Source organism: Perca fluviatilis, chromosome 13 (assembly GCF_010015445.1).
Source record: "Perca fluviatilis chromosome 13, GENO_Pfluv_1.0, whole genome shotgun sequence".
Classification (NCBI taxonomy): Eukaryota; Metazoa; Chordata; class Actinopteri; order Perciformes; family Percidae; genus Perca; species Perca fluviatilis.
In genome coordinates, this window is record NC_053124.1 from 5,400,340 (window position 1) to 5,419,358 (window position 19,019).

The following is a 19,019-nucleotide window of genomic DNA, read 5'->3' on the forward strand; positions in this document are numbered from 1 at the left end:
CAACGGTGCCTCTGCTAAATAACCTCCGGAAGGAACTTGTTTTGGTGGAACGTGTGTACGTTCAACAGTTGTTTTAGTCGTGCAACAGCAAACTAATTGGACAGATAGTCTAGCGAGTGATGTCCAGCAGTGGCTGGAGTTATGGTGATGTTTGAGTCTCCTGCAGGACCTTCAGCTGCTCCTCCACGCTCTGCAGCTCCTGCTGCAGGGCCGACATCTGAACACAGGGGACAATAGTCTCAGTTTCACACATGATTGATTGTATAATTGTTTGCTAACTAGAATACAATTAGACGAGCATGGACTATGGAACTAGTATACTGGATAGTATTTAATACATAATGAAGACATAAATAATGATACAATAATAATTAGAATTATAATATACAAATAATTAAATAAAGTAAAACCAGGGAATAAATCAATACATTATTATAATTTCAGAAAAGAAAAAAAGTTGTTATGCTCAAATGTTATCGTTCTTAATTTCATAGTAACAGACATATTGGAATTCATGTTATGGACTTTTGGAAAAGGACATTTTGAAGTAAAAATTAATTCCATTAAAAAACTTACAATATGTAATTTTCTGCCACTAGGGGGTCTCTCAATCAAAACAGACTTTTTGATGAGGTTGTGAAGTTGCGTGGGATTGTTTTCTTTGTTAAACAACCATCATTACTGAGGAAAATGTATCTGTTTGGCGACCAGTTAATGTATTACTGTGTTGCATGTAGTGGCATGTAAGTCATGAAAACATGATGCTGTGTGGCAGAAAATATAAAAGTATAATTCTGTGACATTATATGATTTACATTACTCTCTATGTATCATCTCCGTGTTTTGATGGAAGTTAGAGCAACTAGAGGGGTCAAAGGTTATATAGTCTCACACTGCCAGACCTTCCTTCACTGTGCTGAGGAGGAGGGTCTGGCTAGTCCACATAGCATTCGGGAATGGGAGAAAAACATGCTCTGGTTTATTGGCATTTCTTTAAACCAATCACAATTGTCTTGGGCGGCGCTAAGCACCGGACGGAGCCATGGTGCCTCTGCAAAATAGTCTCAGAAAGGAACTCGTTTTGGTCGAACGTGTACGTTCAAAAGTAGTTTTAGTTGTGAAACAGAAAACTGAGATTGGACAGAGAGTCTAGCTAGCTGTCTGGATTTACCCTGCAGAGATCTGAGGAGCAGTTAACCATAGTCCTCAGAAATCCACCGGAGGTTAGAACGCCAACACAAAGGAAGAGGAAGGTAACGACATCTGGCCAAATGAAGGACATCTGGTGGAATTTTCGGAGGCAACGGAGCAATCTCGGAAGTGGAACGTCGTGGATATAGACTAAAGGTTATTATGACGCCACTGACAGGCGACCAAACGACACGGTCCGTGTCATTGATTACAATGACAGATTTCTCTGGGTTTGAAAATTTAAGTACACAACTAAAAATAGAATATTAGTAAAATGTTAATGAACTAAAATGTAAAAATGTAGCAAATCTACTGAAGTGGCATACTACAAATCTAAACTGTAAATCAGTGTGGATCAAGGTGCAGGTTGTTGCAGGCTCGACAGTCTTTGGTTTTCTTGTGGTAGTAGTAGTAGTGTGAAGAAAAAAAAAGTAATACAAAATATAGACCAATAATAACCAATTATAAATAACCCGTAGCAGGCCTGCAACTTGCGGCCCAGTGCTGCTCACCTTAGTGTCCATCTGCTGCCTGACATGAGCAGGAACCTTGGTCAGGTAGTCTGGGGACTGCACTCTACACAGGATCTTCTCCAGCTTTGGAACCAGCTTGTCTCTGCGCTGGGAGAGCTGCACCATCTGGTTTTCAATGTTCATTCCACTCTGAGAGAGTAAATCATGCTGTATGTTAGACATCACCACCATGGAAACTAAAACAGTGGAACACACCAGCATAATGATGTGCACACATGTGGTTGTGGATGATGAGGCTACATCCCATGTCATTCCAGTTTGCATTTTGAAGTTTAGGTAGCACGTTGCAAAGTCAATGCAGAGTCAATTTCACAATTAATCTCTGTTGAGGGTAGATGCGGTGAGTAGTCTTGAGCAGGTATTAACACTCAGGGTGAGTCAAAGGTGATGTGAAAATGATGGGCTTTTATTATGGTTAACCCAATTAAGGCCCACAGGCAAAAATGATAATATAAAAATTAACAAAATTAAGAAAAGTAACTAGACAGCACTTTCAAGGAAATAAATTAACATTGACTTGAGAGTCAAAACCATCGAAAGTATAAATACACAACTATTCACTAATAGACCTTAAATCAGGTTTAACGTGGCAATCATCCAGCAGACTTACGTCTTACTACCTCCACGTACACTCCAGCTCTCTCCCCTGAGCGAATACTACAGCGACTCTATATAGGCTGACGCCGCCCCTCAAATTGGAACATACCAACATGTAAAACTCAGGGGTGGCTCAGGTAAGTAGGCCGTAATGGCTTCCTACAGCAAACATAAATATACAACAATCTAGTTAGATACAACATATAATTTATACCATTGGTATTACCATTAACCACAGCCACAAGGTATCTTGTTGGCTGTAAAATATAATACACCCCAAGTCATGTTTGTGACAATCTATAGCTTTTAAACAATAAATAATAGATGCATATATGAATATACCTAGGCATATAACAAATCTCCGCAGTGTTAGATGTTAAAAATGTGCACACAAAACTACGGGATTAATCTAGGGAATTTGATGAATGACAGACGATATAAAACCAGTATAAATAACCGTACATATAGACAGTCAAACAAACATACAAGCAACTTCTTCACTCAGTCTTTCGTATTAAAACAGGTAGCGTATCGCTACCGTGACGGCAGCCATGCGCCCCGTCACAATCTCAAATGATTATGGCAATCTAATCGTTACTTGGGAGTAGGGTTGGACATCATTTGGATTTTAACAATTCTGATTCCAACGAGCACTTGAAATCTTGGTTCAGGCCAAAAGACAGAGAAATGATTGGGGCTGCAACTATCATATTTATGTATTGTAGAATAATGTGTCAGTTATTTTTTTTTATTTATTGTTAAGTCTATAAAATGTTTTCCAATGACATGCAGCAAAGGGCCACAGGTCGGAATCTAACTCTAGTCCACTGCGGTAAGGACTGAGCCTTTTTTACATGGGGCACGGTCAACTAGGTGAGCTACCAGGTTGCCCCATGTCTTCCATTGTTTCTCAGAGTCGGAGTCTTCAAATAACTTGTTTTGTACTGACTGACAAAGTTTAGTTTAGAGCGTATAGTCAGTCTAGGACCAAAAAATATTTCATAATCTTCCATTTCATAAACAAAAGCAGCAAATCCTCACATTCAGGAAGCCGGAACCAGAAATTGTTTTGACGTTTTTGCTGAATGACTATCTGAAAAGTTTAATTGATTATTAAAATTGTAGGCGATTCATTTTTTTTGTCATCCGCTAATCAATTAGTTGGGGGGAGTGATTTACAATTAGCCCTGCAAATCCAACTCCATTTGCGGGGGTTGACTGTAATATTGGCAGCTGTGAACTTCCATATGTTTGTTCTTATGAGACTTGCTTAAGGGCTGAAGCAGAAGGAAGTTGATCCATACCTGAATGTGAAGGTGTAGCTGACATGTGTGGTCCACCACACCGATGAGGCTTCCTTCGGGTGGAGGAGTGGAGTGGACAGAGAAGAGGTCTGCTCTCTGAGGACAGTGGATATGGAGGCTGGAGATCCGGCTTATAGTCCTAACAGCTGAGTCAAAGTGCAGCAGAATCTGGGCCTGGCCGGGTGAACACACTGCCCACACTGAAACACACAACATGGAAATAAACCACTTTTACTAAATGTTAAGTAATCCATGCATTTATTAATTTATCAATAAAGCTCATACATTTTTTTTGTATGAAACCATTTTCATCTAGCAGTCTTTGAGCGTTCATCAGTGAAGTGTTGTTTTTGAACTGTTAAATGACTTACTGGCAGGTTTTTCTTTGGTCATGCGACACTGGGATCGTAGTGAGCGGGCCACTCGGATCACTTCCTGCACCAACAGGAAATCTCTTTCCTCTTCAGGGAAATGCCAGTGTGCCTGGCAGGATGGAGAGGTTACAGAAAAAGAACGCATCAGCTAAAACACATGGAAAGTTGACAATCCAGCCAAAAATAACAGAACACATTTAGGAGTAAAGTATGAGCAAAGATGTACTGTATATATAAGAGAAAACTTAAAGGTCCAATATGTAAAATATTTACTGTATTAAATCAAAAAATGACCACAATTTATCATCAGATATTAAGGAAATATGCTAAGTTGAAATACTATCTTCTCTGACAACAATGCTAAAGCCAGTATTTTCTTCGTTGAAATTTGAAATGGGCTCATGAAACGTCTTGCAATAAAAAAAAGGAAAATATAACTTGGTTAGAGAGCTAAGGTGCCATGACGAGAGGTTCTAATCATATTTTAGGTTGGACAAGATTCAGTTTGATGTCCTGCTATCTCAATGGTTGAGCTTTGAAAGATCAGATTTTGGTCACCTAAAAATGTCTTGTTCAGCGTTCTGCCAACGAATCTAGCAAGCTACCGCTAGCTTTAGCTGGTTACTTAAGGGAAAGTTTGCTGATTTTCTGTTCTGCCGTAGATGCAGATGAAGGTCTCCAGTACCCGGAGGTCTGTGTTTACCCACTGGTAGAGCGTTTAGCTTAGCACAGCACCATAGCAACCATAAATAACACTGACTTGGCTGTGTCATCCTCCCCAGCTCCCCCCTCTATCAAAAATCGTCACATCCGTTTTCAAAAAGACCATGATGGCCGCGGCCCTATCGCCAAACTCCCGGCTTCCAAGCGGCAGTCCACAAACCAATGGGTGAAATCACGGATGCTACGTCCATTATTGTCAGTCTGTGTGTGGTTGTGGGGAGGTTTGACGGTTGTAGACCTACCAGCTGAGAGGAGCAGGGGTACGGCTGTAAACACAGAGCGCTCCGTGGGGCATCGGCTCCAGGTCCGCGTGGCTGGAGTCTCTGCCACAGCTCCTCAGTGATGAAGGGCATGAAGGGGGAGAGCAGGGCCAGAGACATGGACACACAGTGGTAGAGGACACTACTGGCCACCTGCCTGGCTTGGACACTGGGCTCTGTCTCCGTCTGGACCACGGCCCCCCCATCCTGCCGCTGGACCAGGACCGGCTTCACACACTCCTACAGGACACGCACGCACAGACACACACACACACAGACACACGTTACATTTCCACCTCGAGGTAACTACTATAAGATCAACTCAAACGCTCTGGTTTTATTCAGGTTCTGATCAGTTTACATCCCTTTCTGACACCCTGAGACTAATTCAGGGACACATATCAGCCTTGCTTTTTAGATTACTGCTATTACAAGGGAGACATTTTATAATCTGTCTTTTTTTTTTATGACATCAAAGTGTACCCATAATGCAATGTGAGAGTTCTGCTCCTCACCATGTAGACGTCACACAGGCTGTGGACCCAGAAAGAGTAGAGCGCAGATGTGACCGTGTGCAGCTCGTAGGCCTCGAATGCCTGCTCACACTGAACCACAGTGCTGTAGAGTCTGGAGCAGATCCAGCGCTCCATGCTGCTCACTGCACACGTCTGGAAATGGGAAAGAAACACTTAAATAGTATAATCAATATATCTTTTACATTTGGATATCCTTTACAACTAATATTCCAAATCCTGGGTTTGGACAGGATGTCTGTTAAATACACAGATTTTTCTTTTACTAGTTCAGTTAGATTTTCATATAACTCAAAATACAGACCACTCAAAGAGTCATGTAATTTCCTATCAGTTACTGACTGTGATGAATTATGGAAAAATACAATATGAAATTCAAGGACTTATTGCTATAATTCAAAGTCACTAAAAAGTGGTCACCTGTATTTCTGCTGCTTGATTTGCTATAGTAACTCATGCGCAATACCAGGCAAATTACAGCACGTGCTCTCGGCCTATCTCTATAATCGTTCTTAAAGGAAGAGTTCAACATTTACGGGAAATACAGTAATTTGCTTGAGTGCGAGATGTTCAGATAATCACATGTCTCTGTAAAGTAAAGTAAGACGCCTAGCTTGGCATCAAGACAGGAATCAGAGGGAAACAGCTAGCCAGGCTCTGTCTAAAGGTCCCGACATGATGTATGCAAAACATCCATGGCTGTTATGTCTCTTTTAATCTATACACACACAGACGCTTTGTGGTTTTAGGGCAAGTTACGTACTGAAACTATTTCTTCATTACCCAGGGTCTCAGACTGTTGCGCTGGCAAACTCACTGTATGGACAAGACTCCAGGAAGCCGTGCACAGTCACTGCATCCAACCTCTGTTGCTTTATGTCAATCAGTGAGCTGTAGAGGTGCTTGTAGGACAGGGCCAGGCTATCTGTTTCCCCCTGCTTTCAGTCTTAATGCTAAGCTAGGCTAACAGCAACCTGACTCCAGCTCTGTACTTCCGCTGCATTCCAGTCACATGAGATTGTGAGGATTAATGTTGCCGGACAACTCAAGATGGTTGTATAATCCTTAAAATATGGGAGTTGACAACAGATCACTTGAACTATCACATCTGGGCTAAATGACCTGAAACAACCAACTTTGTCTGACATGAGATGCTCAGATGTTTTCCTATTAATTAGCACCAATGTATTCCTTTAAACATCAATGTGTGATGAGTCAAATGAACGGTTATATGGTGCTATAGTTACCACAGACAAACAGGACTGTGGACAAATCACTGGCAGCCTTAATTTTGATTTTGTGTCAAATCCAAATGTGTGCCTTGCCTTGCCTGCCCATGTTAGTGTGTCCTTTAGTAAACTGTGTGCTCATACCAATGCTGATTAGGGATCCTTCATTATATACTATTTGGCTGTGTGGTGTGTATGGTTACAGGCAGTCTTTTTTCACAAACTGATTCTTACATTTAAGCCAATCCTTCCCTGCAACATCTAGTGTAGGAAGATAAAAGCTGTTGCTTTGTGCAAGATTAACAGCTTTGGCTTCCTGTTTTGCAGCCCAAAGTGATGTGCGGTGTGGTGATGTTCGGTCCAATCTGCCTCAGTGGCACACAAACATTTAGTGCTGAGGCTGGCAGGGACTGGTAGGCCGGCTCAGGAAGGGCTTTTGTTTGTGGAAATCATACACATTTCTGAACAGTTGTTCTTCAAATGTTTTTTTAAGACAAGGTTGGCCTTTTACTCGACAACAGCACAACTACATACATGAACAGAACATCAGAATAAAAATGCAGTCCCCCTGCTGGTTTCTTGGCTGTACCTCTTCCAGTGTTGCCACTGGGGTTGTGTTAGCACCCAGTACTCCCAGTGTGAATCTCAGTGCTTGCCACATCTTGTTACAGAAGTGTCTGCAGCTCAGGACCTGAGAGATGGACAGACTGATGTCTTCTCCTGATAACAAAAAGAGCATGAAGGTAAATAGACTTTGAAGGTGAACCGTTTTGCTCCACTAGTGGCAGCTACAGTCACTTCGCTGGTCGGTCTGTATGTTGGTCCACAGTAGGAATGTGGACCAAATCCAGTTTGAGGAATAAAGCAAATAATTATGTGCTTTTTACATTTTATTTACAAAACCCTTTTTTAATTTAACAATAGGCAGCCAAGTTCACAAATGTTAATGTTTATGTTGTGAATGTTCAAATACCAGAAGCTGTACGAGCTATTTCTAATTTCCACTGATTACCCGTCATCGTCGCAATAAGATAAAGTAGTTGCAACCGTGTTAGTCTCGCATTGCCAGACCTTCTTCTTCCTGCGTAGGAGGGTCTGGCTAGTCAACACAGCATTCTGGGATGGGAGAAATTGGCGTTTCTTTAAACCAATCACAATCATCTTGGGCGGTGCTAAGCGCCAGACGGAGCCCCGGTGCCTCTGCAAAATAGCCTCTGGAAGGAACTTGTTTTGGTGGAACATGTGTACGTTCAAAAGTTGTTTTAGTCGTGCAACAGAAAACTCAGATTGGACAGATAGTCTAGCTAGCTGTCTGGATTTACCCTGCAGAGATCTGAGGAGCAGTTAACCATAGTCCTCAGAAATCCACCAGAGTTTAGAACGCCAACATTAAGGAAGAGGAAGGGGACGGACATTCGGCTGAAATGAGGGACATCCGGCGGAATTTCCGGCGGCACCGGAGCAATCCCGGTAGTGAAACATTGTGGCTGTATACTACCAACATGATAACTTTTCAGAGATGTAAAATCCTGTCTCTTAGTATTATAAACCATTGTGCAGTGTTTTGATAAGCCTTTACGTGTAATAATCGGTTACTCCAACTGACAAATGGAATACAGTTGTCCTTTAAGAACTTCAGAGTTTTCGATACTCTGTGCTACAGATACATTTCAGTTGGTTCCAAGAATGTAGTGAGGTTGAATACCCAGCCTTAGTCTACAATTACATCAAATGTGCTGAACATATTCATTATCCCACCGCAGTAAATCCTTCCACACATAGGAAAGTGGACTAACCAGAGAGACATGCCACTTAGGAGAAACACTTTAGAACTCGTGGAAGAATGAGAACATTTCTCTGTTGCAGAGTGCAAAATGAAAGAGCACATCAGCTGCCAAACTGGAACGGGCAAAAGATCTTGACAACCCATGTCTAGTCCTGTCACTGCAGTCCCTCACAACTCCTCTCGCTCTCTCCATTTAGTTCAAGTTGCACATCATCTTCTTTTCCAACACTGTGTTCACGTTCACACAGCTCCACACATTCACTCACTCTGACAAATGGTCTTCCTGGTTAGATAGAGTGAGCAGAGAGGATAGTCACTCACCCTGCATCTTGTGAGAGCAAAGGGCAAATCTCAGAGCATCAGTCCCACACTGAGGGATCCCTGTGGGGAAGTCCTTCCTCTGTGGGGAAGCACATGGAACTGACAGATAAGAGAGGAAGCAATGATTGTGCTCAGTCAGCCACAAAGAAACAGATAGGAGCGAGGGCAGCTGACCTGCGCTTCCATGGCAACCAGCTGCTCCCTGGGGTCCAGGTTCCCCTCCTTCACTTTCTCTTGGAGTCTCTAGGATGAAACAAACAACTGAATGTCTTTAGAGGGAATTGGAACAGACGGATGTTTCCTACTGACAGTACATCAGCTGTGCTGTCACATATCACAACAGAAAAAAACTCTCACAGTATCATTCTTCTCACATCCCAGAGGAGATATGCGGCCACTTCGCATGAACTCCTATCTGTCCTGGTTCCAGCAGACATTACAGTACAATTCCACAAGTAATCCCAGCTCCCCCCTACCCTTACCTCCCTAGGTACAAGTACATAAAGAAAGAAAGAAGGAAGAAGCAAATAAATTGGATTACTCTCATTCTCTCCAACTGGTTTTACTCAGTGAACACTGTCAGCCTGGTCAGAATGGCACACCTGGCCAACAGAGCAGTAAATGTGATGACATGCTGTGTGGTGGGAGGAGGAGGCTCAGCAGGGCTGTTACAAGCCTGGGGTCAATAGGTGGGTTAATGGCCCGGCCTAATGTTTTGAAATATAATGGACCAAAGGTTTGTCAGCCCAGAGCATGTCCAGAACATTTTCTATCAGAAGATATTTAGCATTGGTGAAATGTGCTTTGTGGAGCCCCTTGATTGCAGTAGTCGGTGCGTGGAACATATGGATGAGGAATGCACCAGGTGCTGCGTGCTACTCCACTGGTCATTTGAGATGGCAACTCTGAGGGTCATGTAGTTAGGGACAGATGTACAGAGTCCATTATGATGCAAATTATCAATGTGATGTGCTTTGATCGAAATCAAGGGTAAGGAATTGGTCACTTTCCGCTTCAGTGGGGTGGTGGGGTAAATGGGACAGTTGCGTTTCTACAAAGTGCCTGATTTGAAAGAAGAGAAAGAGATGGCTATTGGGCAAATTATATTAAGCTGAAAGGGATGACAAGGGGGAAAAAACATATTCATGTAAATTATTATGAGTTGCAGGGCCATTGACCGTTCGGTTGTGAACAGAAGGGGAGAACAGGTAACTGTTTAGGACTGGTGAGAGGACTGGAGCGCTGTGCAAACCATAGTACTTGCTAAACTGAAGCTAAATCTTGATAGTGTTAGTGACGCCTGGGGCTAGAGATTTTGAAGGTCATTATAAGGAGCTGGGAGCAAATGGCAGAATGCAGTGAGCTCTGCGAGGACAACACCTCAGTGTGAGCCCCAGGTGGCAGTGGACCTGAGAGAGGCGTCTGTTGGTGTTACAGGCCTAAACCGCCTTCAGACTTTGGGAGCTGGAAGACTAATCTTTTCCAAAGGAACGGATTAAACGGCTTATCAAGACTGACAAAAAAAAAAAGATGTATTAATACAGTTGTGCAGATGTGGACACCAAGGGACTTGAAGCCAGTGGGTCAGGTCCACTACTTCTTTCTTTTCTACACCGCCTAAGACTGGAATTGTAGTCTATATGATTTTATGTGACAAATACAAATATTTGACACAGACACAGACACACACACACACACACACACACACACACACACACACACACACAGACACACACATACACACACACACACACAGACAGACAGACAGACAGACACACAGACACACACACACACACACACACACACACACACACACACACACACACACACACACACACACACAGTCTGTCATTAACAGTATTAATCCTGGTGGACCATGCGCGTGTGCTACCCACCTCCAGAGAGACTCCATGTATAACATCTAATGGGTCGATGACATTCCCCAGAGATTTACTCATTTTCCTGCCATGTTTATCTCTCACCAGAGAGTGAAGGAGGACCTGAAAGGCATGATGGGAACAGGAAAGGGAGAGAGAGAATCAGCATGGTGGGCTGACATGCTAATGAATCAATAGTGTTTGTGTAAAAGCTGTGTGCTTTTGGGTAGTACCTGTTTAAAGGGCAGTTGTCCAGTCAGCTCCGTGCCCAGCATCACCATCCTCGCCACCCAGAAGAAGATGAGGTCACTGCCCGTCTCCAGAATGGAATTGGGGTAGAAGCGCTGAAGGTCAGTGGTCTGCGGGAAGTCAAGCTGTGGTCAGGATACAAACGGACAGGGCTGCTTATGGAGGACCGTGTTCTGCTGGAGAAGTGCCCTACCTGCTCCGGCCAGCCCAGCATGGCGAAGGGAAACAGCCCAGAGGAGAACCACGTATCCAGCACATCGGGGTCTGATGTGAGCAATAAAGAAACACAGGAATATATTTCCACAAATGTCAATTCCACAAGGCATTATTACTGTAGTGGGAGGCTTTAAAGTTGTTTTGGTGGTCAAGTGGTTTAGCCTTCATTGATTCTAAAATGGCTTATTACCTGATTTTCTGTGCATTATCTACTGTAGGTGGAAACATAGCAGTTGGAATTCTAGCAGCAGCAGGGGTACAAGTAGCCTGACTGATATTTGACAATGGTATTGATATTTTAGAATGAACAAATTCTGATAACAATATATCTGTAAGAGCAGCGAGGTGAGAGTGCGAGGCAGCAGAAAGTCCAGGCAGACAGGAAGAGTTCAGGGACTCATTGGTTCCAGATCTCAGGGTTCAGAGGGAAGGACCAAAGAGAGGGCTGGCCTGGACAACGGAGGCAACACGGCAGCAGAGATGGCGTCGGCAGAGACGGTGACTGAAAATCTTATCGGCCGACACATATGTTATCCTGATCTTTATCTGTATAAAGCTAAAATGGCCACTATAAAATTGGCCAACGCTTTGTTTAGCTACTGGTAGAGACAGTCGTAGGAGAAGTAGAATAGGTCACAGCAGTGGTAAAAGCAATAATAACATTAGCAGCAATTGCAACATTGGTGATCTGTGGCTAAATGAGCTCTTCACTTTGTGAGTGCGATGGCTAATGTAGAGTAGTGTTATACAGCGGATACAGAGGCAGGTTAAGGGGAGTCACCCTGGGTCAAAGTGATGTCTTCTGGCTTCACTCCATATCTGACAGCAGCTCTTTGTCGGGCCTCGTCCTCGCTTTGTCCCCATACCCAGTGCTCCTACCGCACACACACACACACACACACACACACACACACACACACACACACACAAAGAGAGAGAGAGAAACTTACACCACAGTCTGGGACATTGAGTTAGTAGTTAACCCATTGATCCACCCTCCTATTAATTTCTACATACGTTTTATTTTAATATTCTGGTTGCATTAGATGACATTTTATAATACTACCTCTTGTTTGTCAGCAGAATTAGGAAGCTCCACTCGGTACGCAGGGATCTGATGACCCCACCAAAGTTGCCTGGAAATGCACCAATCACTGTGAAGCAAACAGAGGAACACTGTTGACAAGCCGTACATTCAAAGAAGAGCTCATTCATCACCAGAGTGGTGTCATTTCACGCACAAGTCACACCAGTAACGACCACACAAAGCGCCGTTGTTCCCGCTCACACCACTGTTCAAATACAAGAGTTTGATCCAGGTCAAAGGTCAAAGGTCAGGACAGCCTACCTGATGTTGGACAGCCAGTTCTTCCACGTCTTGGTGTAGTAGTGAGGGATGATTTCCAGCTGTCCGTCCTCCACAGCCTGACAGGGGAAGAAATAATCACATTTGAGTGTTTCAGAGAGGTTTTGAAAGAGTTCACGGATGAGATGACAGCCCTTGACTTCTCTATTCTTACTAAGTCTACATGATGGAGCGTGACGTGGTTACTTGAACACGTGATGCAACTTCAAACTTTGGATACATAAAGTTTGACCTCCATTAACTAACCTGTATAGCTTTTTTAGCCATTTCATCACAGCGAAGGAACCACTGCTTCTTCAGAAGGGGCTCAATGATGTCTCCTGAGCGGCTGGGACAGAGAGGGGGGAGGGAAGAGGGACACCACAACACACTTGTTTCAGGAAGATGAAGGACAGCAGAAGGACGCTTATTGTGAGACTGCTGGAGATGTAACTCCACCTGTACATACAAAGTTTGTGTACAAAGCCACATTCAAGACGTCGGTCCTAGTTTGTGTGGTGTATCCCACACCGTCGCCAAGCGTCGGCCTTCAGCGGCCTTTTTCCGGCGTGGTCGGTGGAATCGGCCGAAAAAAGGCAGACGCTTGGCGACGGTGTGGGATACACCACACAAACTAGGCCGACGGTCAGCTTAGTGTGTCAGGGCCTTAAGTTTGAAATATACCCTAAGCAGACAGACGTGTGGTTCTTAACCTCTGCTGTAAAAGAATGGAAGAACTAAGGGAATAGAGGACTTTTCCCCTAAACATTTTGTACTTGTTTAGGGGAGGGGGACAAAAAAAATGTCTGATCAGGTTCAGGCTGCATGAAGGTGCGCTCCATCGGAACAGCTGTGGAACGCCACGCAGCCCATTGAAAGGACAGGATGCAGTACAGCCATAGTGTATTTTCCAGTCGGCTGTCTCACACATGCATGAGAGAAAAGGTGTGCATCAATCCATTACATATGCACCTATAGGACAAAAGGCTGCAGACTTACAGACTGGATGGGCCGTGTTGTGAACAGTTAATAGCAATCACACTTTTCTGTGTATCAAAGCCCTTCTTTCTTTCGTTTCATAACCCTGTGCTGTCTTTTGTGAAGAAGCTTTTTGTGCTATAAGATGAAAAACAGCTTTTAAAAAACTTTGTATTAACAGCAGCGGAGGCATATATGCACACACGGAAAGTCGGAATAAGTCTAGTGATGGGGGTGCGTGTGTGCGTGTGTGCGTGTGTGCGTGCATGCGTGTGCGTGTGTGTGTGTGTTCCTCTACCTGCAGACAGGTAAAGTCATGGCGTGATCCTTCTTTCCTCTGAACAGCTTCTTCTCAACCAGAGCATCCACAACGAGCTGTCTGGCATCAAAACGCTTCACTCCCTTAAAAGGAGACAAAAGACTCACACAATGATACCAGCCGGGATGAAGATACATCAAACCTGCTTCCTCTATCACTGAGCTTAGGCCCAACAGGGTTTTACAAGGCCCTGGATGTTGTCGACCACAACCTGACATATCCAGCATACCAGCTGACATATCCAGATGGATCATATCTCCACAACATCTCACATAGTAATGCAGTTTCCAGATAATAACAGAGGCGTTCACGCACCTGCAGCCACTGTCCACAGGAGGGTGTCATGGTCCCATCTCCTCCAATCACAGTAAGGCGTGGCAGTGAGTGTCTCTGTGACAGCAGGAAGTCAGTGTGGTCATGAGCAGGGGTCACCTTCACTGCACCTACAGAACACACAGCCAGGGCCCGGATCAACACCAGCAGCTCACACAATGTGACAGCAGTGTGTCCACAGGGGACAACATGAAGGCAACACATTCTCTCTGCAATAAGCAAGCTGAAAGGCTTTGGGTGTTCACCAGTTCCTAGCTCCATGTCCACCATGGAGTCAGCGATGATGGGCAGGAGTCTGTCGGTGAAGGGATGTCTGCACTGCTTCCCATGAACAGCCTGAAACAAAGGGGACAGAGTGGAAAGATATGAGCACAGCTCTCTTAACAAATGCCATGTGGTATATATATATTTTTTAATCTTTATTGAGGCCAACAGGTTTTACATATTTTCTCTTTTGTTATACGATTTACAGGTTCCTGGTACAAAAAATGATAGAAAAGAAAACCACAAGGATCTCCCATCAGTGTCCATAGTTATCCCCCTATCAATATCAGTTTTTTGTTGCCTCTATGGTCTAGCATGTTCTGAGATCTCATAGTACATTTTCCAGATAACACACAATGCCCATTTATATAACCCATTTGGACTGATTACGTTGAGTAGGCCTCAACTGTGCTGTTTTTGTTTAGTTTTTTGTTGTTGTCTTAGTTGTTTTTAAGGGGTTGTGGGTGGGCTAAAAGGAGGGCTTTATTCTTTACTCTGTGGTTGTCTTACTTTATGTTGTATGTGCCCCTTGGAAATTCAATAAAGATGTGTTTTAAAAAAAATAAAAGTACTAGCCTGATAGCGAGGGTCGTCAGGGTGGACAGCTACAGCCACATCTCCCAGCATAGTCTCAGGACGGGTGGTGGACACTGCCACCTCGCCATCTAAAAGACAGGGACAAGGGTAAAAAGAAAAATCATAATATATTACAAAACAGAACAAGCACAACAACGTGTATCATATTTGCAGCCAGTCACAAACACTCACCGTGGCCTTCTATAGGGTATGCAAAGGTAAGCATGGTTCCAAACTCCACCTTGTTTTCATAACCAGGAACAGACAACATGGTCTGCCCAGACAGCTCCTTTGAGTCAACCTGACAGCAAATCCACAAGTTGACGCACATATATGATTCTCTACAATAGCACATTTTCGGTCATTACAGTAACGACATACAGAACAAAACGAATGATGATTCTGTCTAAAAGACATACAATAGGTGGACAAAATAAGAGAAATGTTGAGAGCTTCGACAGTGTGATTATTAGATTTGTTCTATGAAGGGCGCTAGGACACAGTCAACCTCATCAGAGGTTGAAACCAGTCATGGCTGGTCATTAAAACAAATCATGTTTTTGGGCGCCCAGATAGCTCAGTTGGTAGAGCAGGCGCCCATATATAGAGGTTTACTCCTCGACGCAGCGGGCCCGGGTTCGACTCTGACCTGCGACCCTTTGCTGCATGTCATTCCACCTCTCTCTCCTCTTTCATGTCTTCAGCTGCCCTATCAAAATAAAGGTTGAAAATGTCATGTTTTCAAAGTATCGTTGTTTCGGTCATTAGACATTCAGCAACACACATTATGGGTTGAAGCTTTTTCCTCCAATTACTTCATGTCCTACGGTCCTGTGATAAGGTCCAGGGATTTTGGACAGGCATACATGATAACCTATGCCAGATTGCAGGAACCCAGGTTCCATTCGGCCCAATATTATTTGTTCTGGGAGATGGGTCAATCCTAAACGGGATGGCAAAAAAAGCACATAAGAAGCTGGGTCCAGACTAGTTTAATGATAGCCACACAGATTTTTTTTAAGAGGATGGAAGAATGAAGGGGTGCTGTCAATCCAAGAGTGGGCTCGTAAGATGGCTAGGGTGGCAGAGTTTGAAAAAATGTCATACAAATTGTTTGCCAGATTAGATTGATATACTAGAAAATGGGGAAAGTACCTGAACTTTCTGAAGGGCTCCTAAGAAGCTTTGTGCTGGGGAGATGTGCTTATGGTGTTATCACATATACATATTATTTATATTGTTTATTTGGTTTACCGTTTATTTGGCTATTTGCTTATTATTTTTATTATATTGTCTTGAATGTTATGGTTATTATGCCATCTTTTCTTAATTTATTAAGGTGAGTGGTGATGACGAGTTGGGGGGGGTTCAGGCTGGGAGGGGATATGTTCATGTTGTAAAGTGTATGTTTTGTATGTTGTTTTAAAAAATAAATAAGAATTGCTAATCACAAAAAACAGTATTAGAGCAGGTCCTGATCATTGGATAGAGAGCATACAGTAGCTTTTGGCTGCTGAGTGAAGAGGAGACACCACTGGTCCTGGACAAAGGAAGAGCCTTACTTATTTCAAAGTTTTACATCCCACATATGTGGGTGGTATCCATTATTTAGTCCACCTGTTGTATTTGCTGTATCTGCATGAGAAGCCGTTTCACCTCGATGTCAGAGATGGCAGATTCCAGAGCACAGCTCCAGTTGACCAACGCCTCCGAGCGATAAATCAGACCCGAGTCACACAGCCTCACAAAGGCCTCCGTCACCGCCCTGCTGAAGCCCTGACAAGGCATTCACACAAACAAACTACTTTCACATTTCTTTAAACATATTCCAAAAGCCTCCTCAGCAAGGTTATACTTATATACAGAAGCATGCAACAACAAGTGTGTATTATACTGTATATTCCCATACCACTGTAGTATGTACTGTATGTTGGCAATAGCACACAGTGGGTTATTAAAGGTGTTGTAGGTAGGATTGTGAAGATCCAGGACTTCGCCAAAGAATTTGAACATCAACAACTTCTCAGTCCCTCCCCCCTTTCTGCTAAAACCCAAACGGTCTCCTAAGCCCCTCCCCCTATAAGGGAGAATGAATGAGTGTGCTTGACACGAGGTTAGACACCCCCCACTGGCCCTGATTGGTGCATCTGAACAGGGAGCTGTGGATTTTTGCAAATCGCACTACAGGCTGTAGGTGGTGCCAGAGGAGCTGGATTTTTACCTAGCTGAAATGACCTCTTTCATGTAGTTCTACTCAAACATAGGGTCAGTTTCAGCAAATATGACAGAATGTTCTTACCTACTGCATCTTTATATAAATACAATGTATTAATAATATATCGAATAAATAATTGTTGAAAATGTCTGACTGACATTCACATACTGTCATATGTTGAAAACTATTTTTAAGTGGAGACACAGACTGCGAAACCGAGTGAAGCGAGTAATAAAGTAAGTTCAGTTTTAGATGGTTAGACTGTAGGCGTTCAGAATTAAAGAGGGAAATTATCATTCTTTAAAAACAAAACAAAACGTAATGTAATGTAATACAGCACATCGTCAATCTAAATGAAAACACAGACTAATAATAGCAGTCAGTACTTGAATATCCCATGGCCAATATACAATTCTTCATCTTAAAACACCTCTCCTGGCCTCCACTTCATCCGCACATATAAATACATGCATTCATAATCATACAGGACTCTTACAGGGTCTCATTTATATAATTAGTATTACAGCTGGGACAATATTCTTTTGTCCTGATTTGATTCTTTCCCGATACATGGCTGCTGATTGGATTTGTATTGGGATTTTCATTTATTTCTAGAAGTATTGTGATTTGATAGTATTGAGTACTAGGATTTTCTTTTTCTTCTTTAACAAAAACTAAAGTTGAATAATACACTTCTAGAGACAATATATCATGAGACATTTCTAAAAACTGATTTTTCATTTATTTACTTTGGAAAGAAGTACTTAACTATATAAATATTTTCTGCTTTTGGTCAGAAAACGGATATGATGCCATCAGTACCGTCGCAATCATCGCAAAAAAATCCAGATACATAACATTTTACATTTTTTTCCCACCCCTACTTAGACTTATACTTACACTCAGTGACTCTGTTAGTTAATCCATTATCCCCCTACAGTCCTACACATTTCCAGGTGGTATAATATGTATGAGTGTAATCTCACTGGATCCATGGTGAAACAGGCTCGACTCCAGTCCAGAGAGGCGCCCAGCGCCCTCAGCTGCTGGTAGATCTCCTCCCCTCTCCTGGGACGGACACACACACACACACACACACACACACACACACACACACACACACACACACACACACACACACACACACACACACACACACACACACACACACACACACACACACACACACACACACACACACACACACACACACACACACACACACACACACCCCTCAGTGAGGCAAACATGGGGGTGGGGTGGGGTGGTTGTCATGGTGTGAATGTGAATACTCACTCATTCTTCCATTTCCACACCTCACGTAGAAACTCCTGCCTGGTGAAGTCCTGTCTGTGCTTCCCTCCTTCTTTCAACAGCCTCCGCTCCACCACCGTCTGAGAGAGACACACACACACACACACACACACACACAAAGTGTTTTTAAGGGTTTCTCAAAAATCTGGTATCGATAGAATTTAAAGAACTTTTAATTCCAGACAAAAATGAACCTAATTTACCACCTAATAATCAAACGACTTCTATGCTTCTTGTAAAAAATGACAGAACTTTTCTTATACATGGCTTTCAGAGATGACTTTTATATGAAGGTGCTGTTTTTTGTCATAAAGGGGCACTGCACATCAAGTACAAATCAAGTTCAGTTTACTCGCTATAAGGAGCACTACTTGGCATGTGAAAAAATGGATTTCTGGAGTTCCAATGTAAGTGACATAGACACAAAAATAATGGACTGAGCTTCCGAGCCTGAAAAGTGAAGCTAATGTTGAAGCTCCTTA

At 43.1% G+C, this 19,019-nt stretch overlaps 1 protein-coding gene across 2 annotated transcripts in view; it reads right to left on the bottom strand.

Annotated features, from left to right (window-relative positions):
• vars2 (valyl-tRNA synthetase 2, mitochondrial) overlaps positions 1-19,019 on the bottom strand; it is a 27,032-nt gene continuing 8,013 nt past the window's right edge. For both annotated transcript variants that reach the window (XM_039821060.1, XM_039821059.1), the window contains exons 7-30: positions 18,520-18,617; positions 18,210-18,291; positions 16,665-16,784; positions 15,201-15,309; positions 15,009-15,097; positions 14,414-14,504; positions 14,151-14,278; positions 13,815-13,918; positions 12,806-12,887; positions 12,542-12,618; positions 12,260-12,347; positions 11,975-12,068; positions 11,171-11,241; positions 10,962-11,087; positions 10,747-10,851; positions 9,026-9,094; positions 8,852-8,930; positions 7,334-7,464; positions 5,498-5,650; positions 4,965-5,222; positions 3,997-4,108; positions 3,626-3,825; positions 1,704-1,853; positions 1-217 (exon numbers count right to left, since the gene is read on the bottom strand). In XM_039821060.1, coding sequence (XP_039676994.1) covers positions 140-217; positions 1,704-1,853; positions 3,626-3,825; positions 3,997-4,108; positions 4,965-5,222; positions 5,498-5,650; positions 7,334-7,464; positions 8,852-8,930; positions 9,026-9,094; positions 10,747-10,851; positions 10,962-11,087; positions 11,171-11,241; positions 11,975-12,068; positions 12,260-12,347; positions 12,542-12,618; positions 12,806-12,887; positions 13,815-13,918; positions 14,151-14,278; positions 14,414-14,504; positions 15,009-15,097; positions 15,201-15,309; positions 16,665-16,784; positions 18,210-18,291; positions 18,520-18,617 — 2,694 coding nt within the window. In that variant the 3' untranslated portion in view covers positions 1-139. The remainder of the gene's footprint in view (positions 218-1,703; positions 1,854-3,625; positions 3,826-3,996; positions 4,109-4,964; positions 5,223-5,497; positions 5,651-7,333; positions 7,465-8,851; positions 8,931-9,025; positions 9,095-10,746; positions 10,852-10,961; positions 11,088-11,170; positions 11,242-11,974; positions 12,069-12,259; positions 12,348-12,541; positions 12,619-12,805; positions 12,888-13,814; positions 13,919-14,150; positions 14,279-14,413; positions 14,505-15,008; positions 15,098-15,200; positions 15,310-16,664; positions 16,785-18,209; positions 18,292-18,519; positions 18,618-19,019) is intronic.